This window comes from Aplysia californica, unplaced genomic scaffold (assembly GCF_000002075.1).
Source record: "Aplysia californica isolate F4 #8 unplaced genomic scaffold, AplCal3.0 scaffold00137, whole genome shotgun sequence".
NCBI lineage: Eukaryota > Metazoa > Mollusca > Gastropoda > Aplysiida > Aplysiidae > Aplysia > Aplysia californica.
The window spans coordinates 73792-91183 of NW_004797407.1; the positions used below are offsets into that span (position 1 = coordinate 73792).

Consider the following 17392-nt stretch of genomic DNA (forward strand, 5'->3'; position numbering starts at 1 on the left):
GTGATTGGTGCAACTACTAAAACAGAAAGCCACCCTGGTGAGTGCAATGGTCTCGCTGGCCAAAGAGCTTGACATCACAGTTGAGCAGAAATTCTCACCAAGGGCCATACCCAAATGGAAGTGGATTCAGTCCATGGCACTATTGAGCGATCACTCCAAAACGCTCTGTTGTACACCCCAATGGACTACGTGAACATCATGCTCAAAGCCAGACGCATTCCCAGGCCCTATGAAGTTATGTACCTGGGCCACAGCTTTTTCAAAGATTTTGCAAAGGTCGGAGAGCACTAAACAATCAGTCCAGGGAGAAAAGCAGGAGATCCTACTGTCACTGACTTCCAGGCATCAAAGTACACTCCAGTCTTTAAAATTCAGTACAAGCTGAAATTTGATGATGGATGGCAGGCGCTGCAAGGACCAAGAAAGCTGAACACCCTGTGTGCGACAGTTACTGCTGGACCTCTCTGCAAAGACAGATTGAAGATAATTGCCAGCCAGTAAAACCATCTACTGGAGTTGAAGGGCGTCATACCCACGATGCTACCGCAATTACCATGAAACTTTGAATCAGTAAGAAGTTTTGAAAGCGATCAAGTCAAACTTGATTGTTGTAGAGTCTTGTCTTTCAAAACAATGGTAACTTTTGTCGTATTGCCTTGTTGTAGCCATAGGACACAGAGTAGCCATAGGACACAGAGTGAGACAGACATGCTCTTCTATCGTCGAGAAAACCCAATAAAGTAATAGTTGTCAAGCCACGCACCTTGAAGAAAGTTGGCGCATTCTTTGGTACTCACAAAGGCTTTTTGTATAATAATAATACATTATTATGTAACCAACTTCACCCAAAACATTGATGAGGTAGCAGAGCTTTTGTGTGGCTTTCTGCTTTCGTTTCTTTCTTAGTATTACTTTTTTCCAGGCCTTTGAATGGCGATCCAGTGCCATTAATACCGTGTCAGACACTGTCATAAATTCTAAAGGCCTGCTGCTGCTGCTGCTGCTACTACTACTGTTGTTTTTGTTGTTGTTGTTGTTGTTGTTGTTGTTTTTGTAGTTGTTGCTGTAGCTGCTCTCCCTTACCCTTCGAACCTCATGTTGTTCTACTTTAAATGTGTTCTGCTTCTTCTACTTCTATTAAATGTTCTACTTTGTGACTGCTGTTTTTGCCCGAATTGACTCCGTAGCACGGAAATGGCAGCAGCTGATAGTATGTTGGTAGCAATAATATAGTCCTCCCCCTCTTCCTTCTTCTTCTTCTTACTCCTCCTCTTCCTTCTTCTTCTTCTTACTCCTCCTCTTCCTTCTTCTTCTTCTTACTCCTCCTCCTCCTCCTCCTCCTCCTCCTCCTCCTCCTCCTCCTCCTCCTCCTCCTCCTCCTCCTCCTCCTCCTCTTCCTCCTTCTTCTTATACTCGTACAAAAGATCTTGACGATTGAAACAACTGATCAAATACGTTACCGTGAAGTGTGGCTTGGCTGCACTCAACCAAACTAAATGCCAGCAGTGGCTTCCTGATAAAACCGGTCAACCCACAAAATTGAGGGTTGGTCGGTTTTAACCAGGAAAATTTGAGCAACATAACCATCTATCCCACGCAGTTTCATTAAAATCAATTTTTAAAGGGAAAAAATTTACAGTTTTTCGGTAAAGTGTTTTTATACGTGTTTAAAGCATTGATTTATCGTTAGATGCTTTTGATTTGAAATAAAACAGTTTTTTCCTTCTGTAAAATTTACCTCGCTGGGGTTAGTCGATTTTATCACAAGGCCGACGATATGTCAAGTGCCATTTGCCGATCAGCGCAATCTTAAGATGGCGCAGAACCATATGACGATCCGCAGAAAGCGCGGCCATCTACGGAGTATTTCCGAAAATGAATAGAGCTGCACGATCTTAAGATTGTGCAAAGCAAGCAAGAATTGCGCCATCTGCCGATCGCTTGGAAACGCACACAAACACATACTCTCTCTCTTGCCCTTTTTTAACTCCCAGTGGAGCACAGGCCATCAACAACATTACTCCAGCGAAGCCTGTCCTGAGCATCCTTTTCTATCTTTCCATGATGTCCCCGCTTTTTCAATTTCCGCTTACCTTGTACCGCTCGCCTCCATGTCATCTTTGGTCTTCCCTTCTTACGCTTTCCTTGTGAGTTCCACATTAAAGCCTGCCTGATGATGCTTATCGGGGGTCTCCTCAGGGTGTGTCCAATCCATTTCCATTTCTTCACCTGAATATCTTCCTTTACTGGCCTTTGGGTTGTTCTCTCCCACAGTTGAGCATTCGTGACTCGATCGTACCTCTTGATCCCCACACAAACACATACACTTACAACATATTATTATATATACACACATAGAGGTGAGAGTGGCAAAGAAAGAGAGAGAGAGAGAGGGAGAGAGAGGTTTTTGTATATACCCAAGATAGATAAAAGTCACTTCACACCACACATGCACACGCTAAAATAACATACACACACACGCACACACACACACACACACACACACACACACACACACACACACACACACACAAACAAACAAACGATTTTGCAAAATTCACAAATAAAACTCCACAGAATTTATTACATAAAGTCAAGAGAGAAAGGCTGTATGGGCAAGTGATACTTGCGTCCTCTTGAACCTTTTAAAAAATTTTTTGCAATTAATGATTAATAAATTCTGCAGAGTTTTGTTTGTGAACTTTGCAAAATCGTTTGTGTGCCGCGCTTTCTGCGGATCGTCATATGGTTCTTCGCCATCTTAAGATCGCACTGATCGGCAAATGGCGCTTTACATACATGGCACTACAATGTACATGGTCATGATTTGTATTGTTTGAAAAGTCGATTTTGAATTAGAAGTCTAGATAGGCTTACTTGCACAGAGTACTGAGGTTGACTTGATTGATGATGATGGCGATGCTCCGTTAGTTAATAGCTCTAGTACTTAAGTGTAAATAGAAGGCCCACTGCTAAGAATAACTTCTAAAACTCATCCTGGTTACTTGTCACAAGATTCTACGTCCACTCCCAATTTCCCTTCCAACCTTTGATTATAGTTACAGAGTACAGTTGTAAGTCCTTCTTTAAAACAGGATAACATTTTGAACAGTTTTGCGACATATCTATAATCTATTTTTCCGATGTTGAGCAAAACGAAGATTTCTGTTCTTCACCAATTGAACTGAACTAGTCTAATGGAGCAACATTGTTGTTAGAGGAAACATGATGTAAGGTCAATTTATAGGTGCTTTTTCTGTAGTTCCCACCCCCCTTATTTGAGCCTAGATCTACATCGAGATCTATACGTTTGATCCGCGGCGAACTAAGATATCAAACCTAACAACTGCAAAACATCAAATTATGGTAAAATTCAGGGGGGCATAATAAAAGAAAAGTGTGTGCGGGGCACAGGGAAAAATAATTTGCTTCGAGGAGTGGTCAGGCGTGTCTCAAACCAGCTCCTCATGGAGACAATTAGCAGGAAAACCCTGGGGTGGACGCTGTAAAGGAGAGATGAGCAGCTATGGACATGTGCCGCCTGCTATGATTCTAGCTCTGGATCCAAGTAGTTCCAAGTAATTCCAAGCTACTGAGCAGGATGTGGGACTGGCTGCCGGCAGGATTATTTGTTGTTTACACACTGACTTAACGTTGGCACGGCTCTCACTCTCTGCCTGCACACAGTAAATTATGGTTCAATGAACAGAGAGCATGTACAAATGTAACGAGACACAAGCACGAGACATTAAATGCTCTTGCACAACGGTAGAAGGGTTGTCAATTATTCAGACCAAATGGGCGAGGGCGTTAAATCGTGTTAACTAGTTTACTAGTTTAGTCATTGTATTAAATATAAAAGCAGACCTAAGGTCTTTCCTTCACTTTCTTTTTTTTTCTTTTATTCTTCCTGCCTCTTCTGTCCCCTTCTTCTTGAACATTTGGAGTTTGGATCCAAAAAAAGAGCCAGAGCGCCAAATGAAATTTTCCTGGCCAGACGCGATCCAAAAAGCCGAATTTCTGGGATTTGGCTCCAATCTGACAACCCTGCTGACAGTGACTAGATCTAGATGTATGTCTATTCGGACATCAACACGATCCTGGGGAGCATCAGCCCCGGTATCCTCGGCCCTGATCCCTCTTGGGTCATTTCCGGTACAGTCCATGCCGGCTTTAAGCACGGTCATCGGGAGAAAGCTTAAGCATGCTTAATGCCGAAGCGTGCTTGAGTGCGAAGTAGACATAATGCAGAGATTTTCATGTTGAAAATTTCCCGTGCTATTTCCCTTTATTTGTAATTAGGCCTATAGCGGTCCCGCAAAAGTGTGCACTGTTTTTTACACCCGCCATGGTAGTTTTTGTTTGCTTGTTTGTTTTTGTTTTGTGGTCGAATGGGAAATGAAAGCTTGATTTAGACGGCCAGTCACGATACAGCACACTAGGCCTACACACTACACACTGCCTGTGCGTACCGCTGCCCGCTGTGCCATATTCATACCACCGCCTTCATCCCACCTCGCGCGTGATACACAATCAGGATTAATGAATAGCGAGGGTCAAAGGTGAAATCGCAGCCAGCCTCCCTTTCTCTTCTCTCCGACTCTCTTTGTATTTTTTTTTTGTCGTGTGTAGCTTTGCCCTGGGCTAGATCCTATGTCCACGCGCATGGCTGTGTGCATCTCACTGCCTTCCTCTCCGCCCGTGTGAGTGTGCGTCTCTATCACTTGCGTTCTTTGTGTTTCTCTTAACACACTCATTGCTGCGGTGTAGACTGTGTTCGAACTTCGATGGGTCATCATGAAAGTATTGACTGTCTTGTAAATGAAGTGTGCCTGAAGCCAAAGTTACCTTGCTTAAAGGCGTGTAATTTATATAGCAAAAATTCGGTAAGAACCATTTAGCGTGCTTGAGTCCGAAACGTGCTTAAAGCAGGTGTGCTTAAAGCCGGCACGGACTGTAAAACAAGGGAGGGGTGAGAATAGCGAGACATAGGTTATTCTAACCCAGGATGAGAATAAGCACTTCCTTTAAAAAAGATGCAGCTTTGGGTCCGACCTAAAAATGGTTAATGAAATATGTAATAATCATTTTAAAAACTTCGGTCAAGATTGTAACAAAATTAACAGATTAGGAAGTGATTTTTGTAAAACTGTATATACAGTCGAACCTGCGCTGACGGCCGCCTCTATAAGACGGCCACCTGTACAAACGGCCACTTTCCATTTCCCCCTTGCATTTTTTCTATTTAATTTAACTGTGTAAAATGGGCGCCTGTCCAACGCAGCCGCCCTATTTTAACACACAACTTCTATCTCACCAAACAATAACCTCTGTCTTTGATGGCCACCTTAGTGACTCCATTACGTTTTATCATAGATCATGCATTGGCCCCTGGCGTTGTGGGCGAGCTGTCATAATCCAATCACCTGTCGTTGTTGTTAGGTAGTCCCTCCAACCGATCATGTTGTGTAGGCCCCTCCCACTATTGACCCATAAGTAGCAAATTTTCAGCTTCTGGTGAGGTAAGTGTGTGATCCCTCATAACCCATAAGCCCGCCTAGATCTCATGTACACAAATCCTAAGTGAGATGAGTGGTCACTGTTTACCCAGTCTGTATCAAAGTAAAAATGGACGTCTACATGAACTTGCGACACAAGCCTCGCTCGTTCTCTGATTGGTGGTGACCCATGTGTTTGTTTTTCCATGGCACTCGGTCCTCCTTGTCTGACACATTTCATTTTATTGTCACCCTTGCACAAATGACAAAAGCAGCAAAAATAGAAGAAAAAAAAGAAGAAAAAACCCAAGAAAACAACAACCACCACAACAACATTAACAATGCAGCTGCCTTCGGTTGGGATCTCAGAAAGGAATGGTTTGTTTTCTTCATCTTAATCAGGCCTGCCTAAGACAGCCACCTGTCTTATACTGCCACTTTTCTCCTTGACAATGGGTAGCCGTCTTACTCAGGTTCGACTGTATATGTGAGGCAGCGTGGTGGAATCAGGCTCTCGTCAAAATAATCAAAGTGAAAAAATTTGCATTTTTCCACAGGTTTGTGAACTTTTATCAGATTTTTGTTTTTTTGGCTCAACACCTTTCATGCAAATTAAAGAACTCATTTCTGTGTGGATTTTTCTGAAAAGTGTTGATTAAAGGCATAAAAAATGTAAGTCTTCAGTTACCACGGACTCCTAAGCTAAGGAAATAACTAATCTTTGGTGGCCATTTTCTCACGAATTATACCTCTGAAAACTGGTGACCCCCCACCTCCTTCATTCGTAAATATCTCGACATGTATTCAAGATAAATGGATATTTGTTTCATCCACATAAAGACAAGTGAACAAGCTTTATGAAGATACCAGTAACTCTACATGCCCCAAAACTGACGAGCGCCTGATTCCACCCCGCTGCCTCACATATATATATATCAGCAAGTCAAATACCCAAATTTTGACTTCCCGATAGTCAGCATTTTTGTTTGAATAGCTGCTGCTTCTTAATTTTGTCCCGCTTTAAAATATTTTATAGGCGTAGATGTTATGTTAACTCTCTCTCTATATATATGCTTTAAATTCAATCTATTTAAAGTTTTAAAGTTAACATTATTATACAAGGCTTACAATTTGAATTTAATAGGGAATGGAAAAAACTGCCAACAAACTTTCATCAGCCATAAGTGAAGTCATGTGACTTAAAGAAAGAACTTTACTGGCCCACAGGCAATATGTTGGTGCTTGTTGTTTAACCTTTTCCATACGCCTGGGGTAATTTTGTACCCCGGGGGTTGTATTCTTCACATTTTAGAATACTTCTAGTACGGTCTCTTTGAAACTTTTAGTATTTCTCAAAAAATAATTTTGACAGACTGCTATGCAAAGGGTACGGATCGGATAAACGAGTAAATTTCTTCTTTGGAAAGTGTGGGCACAGAGTTCCTCACGTCATATGGATAGGATAGTAAAACACGACGTACGGATAGGGTTAAAAAGCGTCACTTACTGCAGTGAATATAAAGAGAAACAAATGTGTTTTGTGGAAAAATATGTTGAGTCTGTGGAAGGGGCCTCACCTTTCTAGACAAGATGATTTTACTCTTGGTCAAACTTAGAAATTGACATTTGTCTTTTTTGGTTGTTAAACTGTTTATTTACAAACACATTTAATTAAATCACAGGGGGAAGTCTGTAAAAACCGATCTGTTGAGTGTGGTGGATGGTTTCTCAGTGGGCTGGTTACTGGGTGTTGTTGTCTGCCTTTATTTTCACTTACTTTATCTCTGTGCTAACATTGTATGTGTGTACATGATTTTTAAAAAATTAATAAATTAGTCAGCTTTGTTTATAGAATTGTTTTCTACATTTAAAGCAGTGTAACATCTTTTTACATATATTGTTTGTCATAATGTTATATATTTTTTTTAAAGATGTTTATTCATCTAGATATGACAATGGATGAGATCAGAATCTAACCCATCAACAAATGTTGACATACCACGTTGTTACTTCGCAACAGGTCTATGGTCGAGGAACAGGAGCTGACTGCAGGCGCCACGTCCAGAAACTGAACACTGTGAGAGGTCATGTAGACCAAGAACTCTGTGACCTCCGTTTGGAACGAGCGAATAATGCTACAGTAGACTCAGCAGAGTTTCATGGCACTTCAGGCGAATATGAATGGCCAAAATCTGGAAAGGTAAAATTAGGCTTTGCGTGTTGCAAGATCGTTGTTTGAACTGCTCACTGAACAGCGCCTACATGTCGTTGCCCTGCTAGTTGACAAGAGAGAAGCAAACCCTATAATTTGTCTATTACTATTAGTTGTGACAAAAGAGCCATACTTAAAGTTAGTGTTCAGATTTCATATGATCATGATGCATTCTGTGGCAATATCCAATTTTCAAACTCTGGTGTTTTAGAAACTTAATGACGTGCAGCTTCAACTTTCCCACAAGAAATGTGTTGTGTGTTGAGTAACAACAGTTTACTCGTGGAATATTGACCAAGATATGACGTTTTTTACAACTGCATTAACTTAAGTTATATCAACCAAAATCCTCTTTGAAAGTGCCAGGATGTTCACTGTGGCCTCCCTTTAATTTGGCTTCAAAACCTGATTTTAGTCAAAAAATGAGTTGCTACAGTTTTCCAGCTGTGTGATGATGTTTACAGTATAACATGGATAGGTCGAACACAGAAGACTTGAAATCATGCATCCTTCAAAATGTGCCTGTGGTCCCATTTTTTGTGTTGTCCTTATCTTTGTAAGATATCCCTCGAACTACCGAGGCCAGTCTTGATTTATTCGAGCTATCTGTGTTATAAGTTATACTATACTGTATATTGTTTGTTTCTTGGACTTGGAACTAGTAACTAGTGATAATCAAATATATTCAGTCAACTCTGCTCTAATGATCACCTGTCCAGGACAACCGCCTGTGCTGGTGACCACTTCCCCCCTTGTGTTTTTTCAATTTCATACAATAGTTATGTCCAAGAGGACACCGTCCAAGAGAACCAGCTGTTTAAGATGACCACTTTTCTCCTACAAAATGGAAGGTTATCTTGGACAAGTTTTACTTGTATATATATATTTATCTGTCTAATGTCTCTCCAATCCATATTTTTCACTTCTGTAGGTTTGCGTACTGTGTATTTGCTCTCGCCTGTAGAAAACGTAATTAAAGCATGCTTCTTCCGACTTACCCGTCCCCCTTTTGTGTTGCAGTCTTTTTCCCTGTCATAACGTCCTCTTGTCCTCTTTGATTTTGATTGATTCATTTCATCATTCTCCAAATGTGTTACTTGATAGTCTGGTCCTTTTGGTGAATAGAAGGAAATTCTGCTTCTTCTTCTCGATCGCATCGCACTTGAAGTTGGCTATCTATCATATATATTGGGCTGTCCTACTCAGTTGATCAGTCGGCCCGTACAGCGTTTCTTGTAGTGCCAATGGGATTGGCCGCGTTTTCTGTCTCAAGGCTCTGTGTCTTGCAGTGCTGAAAGATGTGTTCCACAGTTTGGTCCGCCTCTCCGCACTGGCATTTTGGAAAACTCCAAATCTCTATCGAACATCGTGTTCACTTCTTTTGATCCCTTGATAGTCGAAGCAGTCTTTGTTCTGTTGAAACTAGAGAGGTGAGCAGAGTAAGCCTGATTCCCTGTTAGACCCCTTGGCGCTCATATGTCCTTATGCAGTTGCGAGCGCTGTAAGACCTTTACTAAAAGTAAAACTCTTGCAGTCTTATTTAGTTTTTTTTTCAGGCCACCTTATTATCTTTTGGATTTGTTTCTTAATTCAGAACGAACAGATCAGTAAATGGTCGCAGTTTGTGGAATCTGGCAAAGAGGAAGACCTAGAGACAGAGGACCAGGGGATTGAGGAGTACAGCGGCTCCACTGGTTTAGTGACCACTGACTGGACGGAACTTCAAGGTCACAGAAAACAACAGCTCGGCTTAAAGCGGAAAAGAAGGTGAGGATACTTTTTAATAAATTCCGTTTAACCATTATTCAGAACTCCACCTTTGAATTGTTATGCAATTTGTTGACCAACTGAACTGCATCTGTCCTGAACTATACTATAAGTTGTAGGTTCTTCTTTTTTTACTTCCTATTTTGTTTTTGTGTATGTTTACAATGGCCTTGGGATCCGGACACTTCATCTTTTTTCATATTTTTATGATAATGATATTGAAGGAAAACCTTTCTCTTTCCCCGAGTGCCATGTTAAAATTTTTGTCTTAAAGTTTAACAGAATTTTGCTGATATTAGGGTTGGAAGTATGTGAAGTGTGAATCTGGGAAAAACATGTTTCAAATTCAAGGGGGACAATTACTAAATGGATTACATAGTGTCTTCATAGAAGTTTTCATGAGAAGTCACATGAGAAATTATGCTCCAGACTGAACCAGGAAGTACAGAAATAAGCTGTCAAACCGTACAGAATGTGGTGAGCAGCTTTTTTGGTACGGTAAAAAAAAAAACTGCCACTACTGGCAAGCATTTTGTAATTTATTTTTTTTTAAATGGGGAGACATATTTCATAGGTCATGAAATGAACATTGAAGTGTATCTGAGAAAGTAGTTTCAAAAACATTCTAAACCAATTTTGGAATGACCACTATAATTAACATTATTATTTTCTGGAAGTTAAATGGATGAAAGAAAGGAAAATGGTTGTATAGATTTACCATCGATTTAAGAATATGATGGTCTGAGCTCATTATCTCTGTAATGTTCATCCATCTTCTGCCTGGTTTTCCCAGGCTACAGCACACAGTCTGTATGACTCATTTACATTGTTCTGTCCCCATTGTTTTATGCAAGAAAAAATCTGAAATTATGCAAACCGAGCCCAAAAATGTGAAATTACTCGATTCTTCTAATTTTAACAAAGAATGATAAAGGAAAATAATCAGAAATTATGCAAAAAATGATCAAATATTGCTAAATTATGTGGGGTGCCTAAAACCATGGGGACAGATTGTTTGATGTGTTTCTGTTTAGTAACGTTTATGTGCTGGATGTACAAATGTCCTTAGAATGATTAATTTTCTGCCCCTAAGGTGGAGGTTTGGACATGCACCTTTAAAAAAAAATTATTACAATGTAGGTAGTTCCCTTTCCGGCGAATAGAGCATCAATGCTTCTGAGTAAGAACTGTTTTGGCTAGAATCTGATCCTCTCTCAATAACACCGTACTGTTTAGAAATTTAGTTATCATTTAACCCTTTGCAGTCACCCAGCCAGGAGAGCGACTGCAGCAGACTTCTCAGGCCTCCTGGCGCAGTTCTGCGCCAGGTGATCAGAACGGACAATTCTCACAGGCGCATTTTTGTGACCGCAAAGTGTAAAGTGCTTGAAAGTGTACTTGGGATGTCTCTGTAAATCAGGCTTTGTTATAAAAAGAAACTAAAAAAATACTAATGTGTAAACACTACTGTGAATTCTACATTGTAAAATTTCTGTTTCATCATAAAAGTTGTATTGGCATCTAGATCTATATAACGAAATGGCAAGGTAGGTGAAGCTGAAGCACACGTAGGTGTTGACCACTGTATCATGAATGCTTTTTTGGGGGGGTTTTTTTAGTAGCCCTTTCCTACCATGTCTCCAAAAATTTTTATCCCCCCCCCCCCCCCAGGTGCTACTGACTAAAGTGTCTTTAGGCCATTCTCAAAGGGGGGGACTTTAACTTGTCCTTATGCACAGTAGATCTGTCAATTGTAACTGGGCTGATTCAACAATGTCATGCTCATAACTGTGCCTGAACTGCAACAGGGAACTGCTGCTTTTTCTTTCTTAATCCTTACTATCGTCATTTTTCTTCTACTTCTTTTGTATGTTTGTCACAGTCTTGTGACGCGCTATTTCCGGGATGCCTTGATAGTCGGAGCAGACTTTGTTCTGTTGAAGTTGAAGCTAGAGAGGTGAGCAGAGAAATCCTGATTCCCTGTAAAGACTTCTCTGTTGACAACCACCCCTTGGCGCTCATATGGTCTTATGCTGTTGCGAGCGCTGGAAAACCTCAACTAAAACAAAAAAATATGTCATTGATCTCTTCGTTTCTGTTTTCTCTTCCCAGTGGGCCTCCACATGTCACAGCCAAGCAGCAGAAAAGCCAGCACTCTTTTGAAACAACTCCAACGTCTCGAGACTTTTGGCTCCCTCAGTCTTTTTCTCAAGTCACGGCAAAAGCGTCACATGGAGGGTTGATGTCTAATCGCCGAGTGTGCTCGTCAGTTGGTCTTCATACTGCTGTGAAAAGTGTGGGGAGTGTATTTAACAGTTCTTTAGAACTTGGGGCGGACTGTGACGACAGTAGAGTGAGTCACTCGGCAACTGCTGTTCCAGATGTGATAGAACAGTCCAACGTTTCTATTCGTGTACGTTCTTTATGGGCTTTAGAAAATGGTGGATCCTCCCAGGGACTTGTAAAGCCGGTGCGTAACAACACCGTTAGCATCAACAAAAATAATCTTTTAGAATCAGAGCCTCAGAAAAATATTTCTACTTTTCACCCTAAAAATGACTCTACCCCATCAAAATCTTCTGACAGTTTTGCCAATTCTGCTAGCAGAGCCAGAGATCCTACCTCACTAAATACTTCAAGACAGTTTTCCACTGGCAATGTAAAAAATGGTATCCCACTCAATGCTTTAAATCCTATTTCAAAGAGTGGGAAAACAGAAAACATTAAGAGTGTCACAGGAGGTAACTCAAAGCGCAAAGTACAGCAAGTAGCAGCGTCATCTAAATGGGGAGCATTTCTGGATGAGGACAACAGTGACGGTGACGACTCCGATTGCAACTCTGACCTTGGGGAGGTCGACGGCGAGAACGGTGCTCTCTATATAAACGTCAAAGACCCGAATCTTCTGTACAAAAAGAGTGGATCCCACCTGCTTTCTCCTGCCGTGGATGCTACCAATCACCTCCAAGAAGACAGCAATGACCCATCTTTGATTGAGACTCCAACTCTAGCACAGGTCTCTTTGCCGTGCAGCAAACAGCCTCCCTGGCTTTTGAAGGCTGTCACCGTCTCTGAGTCTGACCCGTCTACAGAGGACACTGGGTCTTTTCAGCTTGGGTTTAGCTTAGATGATGATTTGTAGCTGTTCTGTGAGAGAATGTGTACATGGTTCATTCACCTTAGGCTGTTATTATAAATCTCACATTGACTTTAAACAGTAACAGATTTTTTTGGGGTATTTTTTTTAATGTAGGCGTTTTTATGCCCCTATCAACACAGTACACAGTTAAGATAATTATAAGGTAGAGGAATTCTGACCCTGCCTGCCAGAGCCAACCTGGGCTGAGAGGGATACAGTCCTACCAGAAAAAAATGAGATATATGATGCAAGTTCAAATTCCTCCACACTTGAGAATCAAACTTGGTGTGTGACGAGTGAATTAATTGCCTGACTGCTACACCACAGATGCCCGTGTACTATGGTGAGATTGGAATAGAATTAACCCTATCTGTACGCTTGGGGTCATTTTGTACCTTGGGGTCATTTTGTACCTTGGGGTCATTTTGTACCTTGGGGTCATTTTGTACCTTGGGGTCATTTTGTACCTTGGGGTCATTTTGTACCTTGGGGGTTTATTCTTTACATTTTAAAATACTTTTAGTGCGAAGATCTCTTTGAAACTTTCAGTATTTCTCAAAAAAATCATTTTGACAGACTGCTATACAAAGCGTATTGATCGAATTACCGAGTAAATTTCCTCTTTGGAAAGTGGGGGCACAGAGTTACTCACGTCGTATGGATACGATAGTAAAACACAATGTAGGGATAAGGGTAATATGAGATGTTATTCTGCTCTTTGTGCCTTTATCATTAAAAAGCCCTATGTCACAGTAATACTATTATTCATAGAATGTTAGTACCTCATATATATAATATATGATTCATTTTCAGGGTTCCTTAAATGTGAGGCAGCGTGATGGAATCAGGCTCTCGTCAATTTTTGGGCATGTAGAGTTATTGGTATCTTCTTAAAGCTTGTTCACTTGTCTTTATTTAGATGAAACAAATATCCATTTATCTTGGATACAAGTCAAGATATTTGCGAATGAAGGGGGTGGGGGTCACCTATTCTCAGAGGTAAAGTTATGAGAAAATGGCCACCAAAGATTAGTTATTTCCTTAGCTTAAGAGTCCGTGGTAACTGAAAATTTACCTTTTTTTGTGCCTTTAATCAGTTTTTCAGAAAAATCCATACAGAAATGAGTTCTTTGATGGGTGTGAAAGGTGTTGAGCCAAAAAACAAAAATTTGATAAAAATTCACAAACCTGTGGAAAAATTCAAGTTTCTTGACTGATTATTTTGACGAGAGCCTGATTCCACCACGCTGCATCACAAATGATTTATATCGTCAAGAGGGTTGAATAACCATGTTTGCTACATTTTTACATCTATTGTATATAATCTTGTTGTATAACCCATTGTTATTATTAGTGTTATTGCCTCTTCTATGTTATGATACAAATATTGGGAAGCCATGTACGTAATACAGTCGACTACGGATTAGTTGATGTCATGGGAGGGGGGGGGGGTTGTAAAAAAAAAGATGAACTCATCCAAAGCTCAATTATGTGATTCCATGTGCTATTAAATTAAAATCTAAATGTGAAATTGGGGATAAAATTGCCTTGGACTTGGATCAGACTCCGCAAGCTGTGAAAATTTTTCTGAGCCAAATGTTTTGCATTTGTTCCACATTGTGTAGTAATATCCCAGTCAACTGTAAGTAATCTGCACTTTGGTTAATGTAGTCTTATCAATATCATTGCAACTCGTGCGCCAATTCTTGTTTTTCACTGCAATTTTTTTTGCTCAATTTGACCATATTATTATTGTTGTTGGTAACCTAAGATGACATTAAAGTAAAAACGTGCCCTACTCTCATCTCTTTCATCTTTTGTATATAGGTACTGTTTGTTATCTCTTTTAACACCTCTAATCTTCGGCACTTATTTTAAAAAAATAAAAATATATATGATCTCATTGTGTTGCAAGTGCCGTAAAACTCTTACTAAAAACGAACTGAGAGTTGCTTGTATGTGTGTGTCTAGTGTCTTCTATAGATATATGTGTGTGTCTTAGTGTCATCTATGTGTGTGTCTTTGTGTTTTCTATGTGTGTTTTTGTGTCATATTTTATGTGTGTGTGTCTAGTGTCATCTATATATAATCTATGTGTGTGTCTAGTCTAGTGTCATCTAGGCCTTCCTGGATGAGAATGTCGACTGACATCAATCATTGCATGAGTTTAACCAAATTAACGTCCCTTTCAACACTTAGATTATTTGAGAGGTAGGCGGGGGTTGGAGGGCGCCACTGGTAGATCTTACGTCTTTACGCGTACTTTCCCTCTGTTGTTTCTGTCTGACTTACCTGTTCCCATCACTAAATGAAGTAAATGACCATTATTGTGTCAATGTGCTTCTCTTTACTCAAACATACAAATAAGAGGCAGGAGCTATGAATTTTACGTCCATTTCTGATAGGACTGGATTCAGCGGGTGGAGAACCTTAATAACAACTCCCCAAAACAAGCAGACTTCAGAACTCCCCACTGGGGATTTTGAATCAGGGCCATCCGCTCCATAGTCCTTCAGGATATAGTCAACAACAAATGTGTTGATCTCGTCGTGGGAGTGAAAAATAGATCAACTCATTCAAAGTTCAACTCTGTCCCCGTGGTTTTATGCAAAAAAAATTCTGAAATTATGCAAACTGAGCCCAAAAATGTGAAATTATGCGATTCTGTTAATTTTAACAAAGGATGATAAAGGAAAATAATCAGAAGTTATGCAAAAAATGATCAAATTTTGCTAAATTATGCGGGGTGCATAAAACCACAGGGACAGTTTCAACTCAACCATTGGGAATTGTAAAGAAGAAGAGGTGCTGGGACCGGAGAGAAAGATAAACTTGGCAACCGAAGATCAACTCAAGCAAAGCCGACTGTACCAACTGAACTAAAGGAGTGCCCATTATATCATGTAGATTGTATATCATGTAGATTGCGAAGTTGGACTTAACCCCAATCAGGTTTATTTCAATTAAAATTACCATCCTGGCTGAAAGCAAAAATATTTGAATTAGCATTAGCAGCTTTTTTGTTTGAGTTTTTGTATTTTTTGTTTACAATGGAAGAAAAAACAAAAACAAACCAAAAAACATGATTGAGACCCCAGTCACATTCAGTCTGATAAAATGTCATGTCAAGAGGACAAAGCCATTTCACCTGTCTTCTCTCTTCTTTGAAAAAGGTGGCAAAAGTAGGCACTGACTATAAAAAGGTTGAAAAGCACTGGCTTACACAGGTACAGTTTGAGTTACCATATATATGTTTACAGCCGATTAACTATTTCAGCGGGGGGTTGGCGGGTGCTTGGGTGTGGTTTGCTCCTTCTTTCCTATCAAACATCTATCGTTCTCATCTCTCCTCATTCCATTTGCCTGTTTGTTACTCTCTTGTAGCTCAAAACTTCTAATCTTCGGCACTTATATTATATATGACCTTATTATTTTGCAAGTGCCACAAAAACTAATAAGGACACACTGCAATATAGACAGTGTGCTGGACTACAGTGCAGAAGGCCCTTGTTTAAATCCCAAAACGAGCCTTTTTGACCTCAGGTTGTGTGGTGTATTTTTTAGGCTATGTCATGTCTACCCATCTGGAAATGAACGGGATTATTAGAATTACCTGCTTGGCCTGTTCATTTTAACTGACATAGTTTTATTGCGTTTTTAGAGGTGTTGACCAGATGTCATTAATGTCTACTACTATAGTGTAGTGATTAGGCTCTTTGCTGTTACATGCAGAAAACATAAGCTTGATTCCTGAGCGGAAAGTTGTTTTAAAAAAATCAAGTACAACGTTTCTCCGTCTATCTGCTGGGATGTTGTATCCCACGCAGCCCGGGTTCGTGTTAGGACAGACAAGTATTGAGGCAATACACCTCCGATTTGTGTCAATACATCTCTGAGACAGACAAGTGTGCTGTATATAACCCTCCATTCGTCTCCTTTAAAACATTTCTTCAATTTTAAGATATCGTTTAATCCAAAATATGGATGTCTTGAATACATGTCAATCCATGATTGATGTTTTGAATTCAATCAGTGCCCAACTGCATGGCTTTTATATTAAGAGTAAGTAAGACAAGAGCATTCAGTAAGGAACTGCATGTATTCTCATACACAAAAGTATTTTTATTTCTGTGTAAGTACAAAGCAATCTGTTCCATCATCTTAATAAATGGTCACTTTTAAGGACAAGCGGGCTAACCCGGATTTCGGGGGTTTCCAGAAATCTTGACCTACGGTACACCAAAAGTGGGCATTTCCCTACCTATGGGAGAAGTTTGGTTTCACTGGTGTGTATTTTTGTTTGGTTATAGTAGAGAAAACTCTCCGTATCTTTTAAAGAAAATGAACAAGGAGTAAAAACTTGAAAAACTTCACCTTCGATTTTCTCAAAACAGCATTTTTAGGACAGCCCCCTTGTGCTTAAAAGTGGCCAAATGACAAAAGCGGGTGGAAAAATATACAAAAATAGAAAACATGTCATAATAATATTAATACTAAAGGTAATGAATGATCTGATTGTATTTATAAGATATATATATATATATATATATATATATATATATATATATATATATGGCACTTGTCCCATACAAGTACAAATATTATACGCTCTGAGTGCTTTACATGGATGACATAATTTCTGAGAACAAACTTCACTCAACAGGACCACACAAGAAAAAAAAAAGTTTCATATGAAAAATTTTCTCAACCATACTTCGATTACATTTACACGATAGGACTGTGCTGAAAACAAGAAACATCAGCATAAGCTCACAC

At 39.9% G+C, this 17392-nt stretch overlaps 1 protein-coding gene across 1 annotated transcript in view; it reads left to right on the forward strand.

The window, feature by feature from the left end:
• LOC101846282 overlaps positions 1 to 12850 on the forward strand; it is a 17435-nt gene extending 4585 nt beyond the window's left edge. The window contains exons 2-4 of the mRNA XM_005096762.3: positions 7519 to 7698; positions 9305 to 9477; positions 11590 to 12850. Coding sequence (XP_005096819.1) covers positions 7519 to 7698; positions 9305 to 9477; positions 11590 to 12619 — 1383 coding nt within the window. The 3' untranslated portion in view covers positions 12620 to 12850. The remainder of the gene's footprint in view (positions 1 to 7518; positions 7699 to 9304; positions 9478 to 11589) is intronic.
• The last annotated feature ends 4542 nt before the right edge of the window (positions 12851 to 17392 follow it).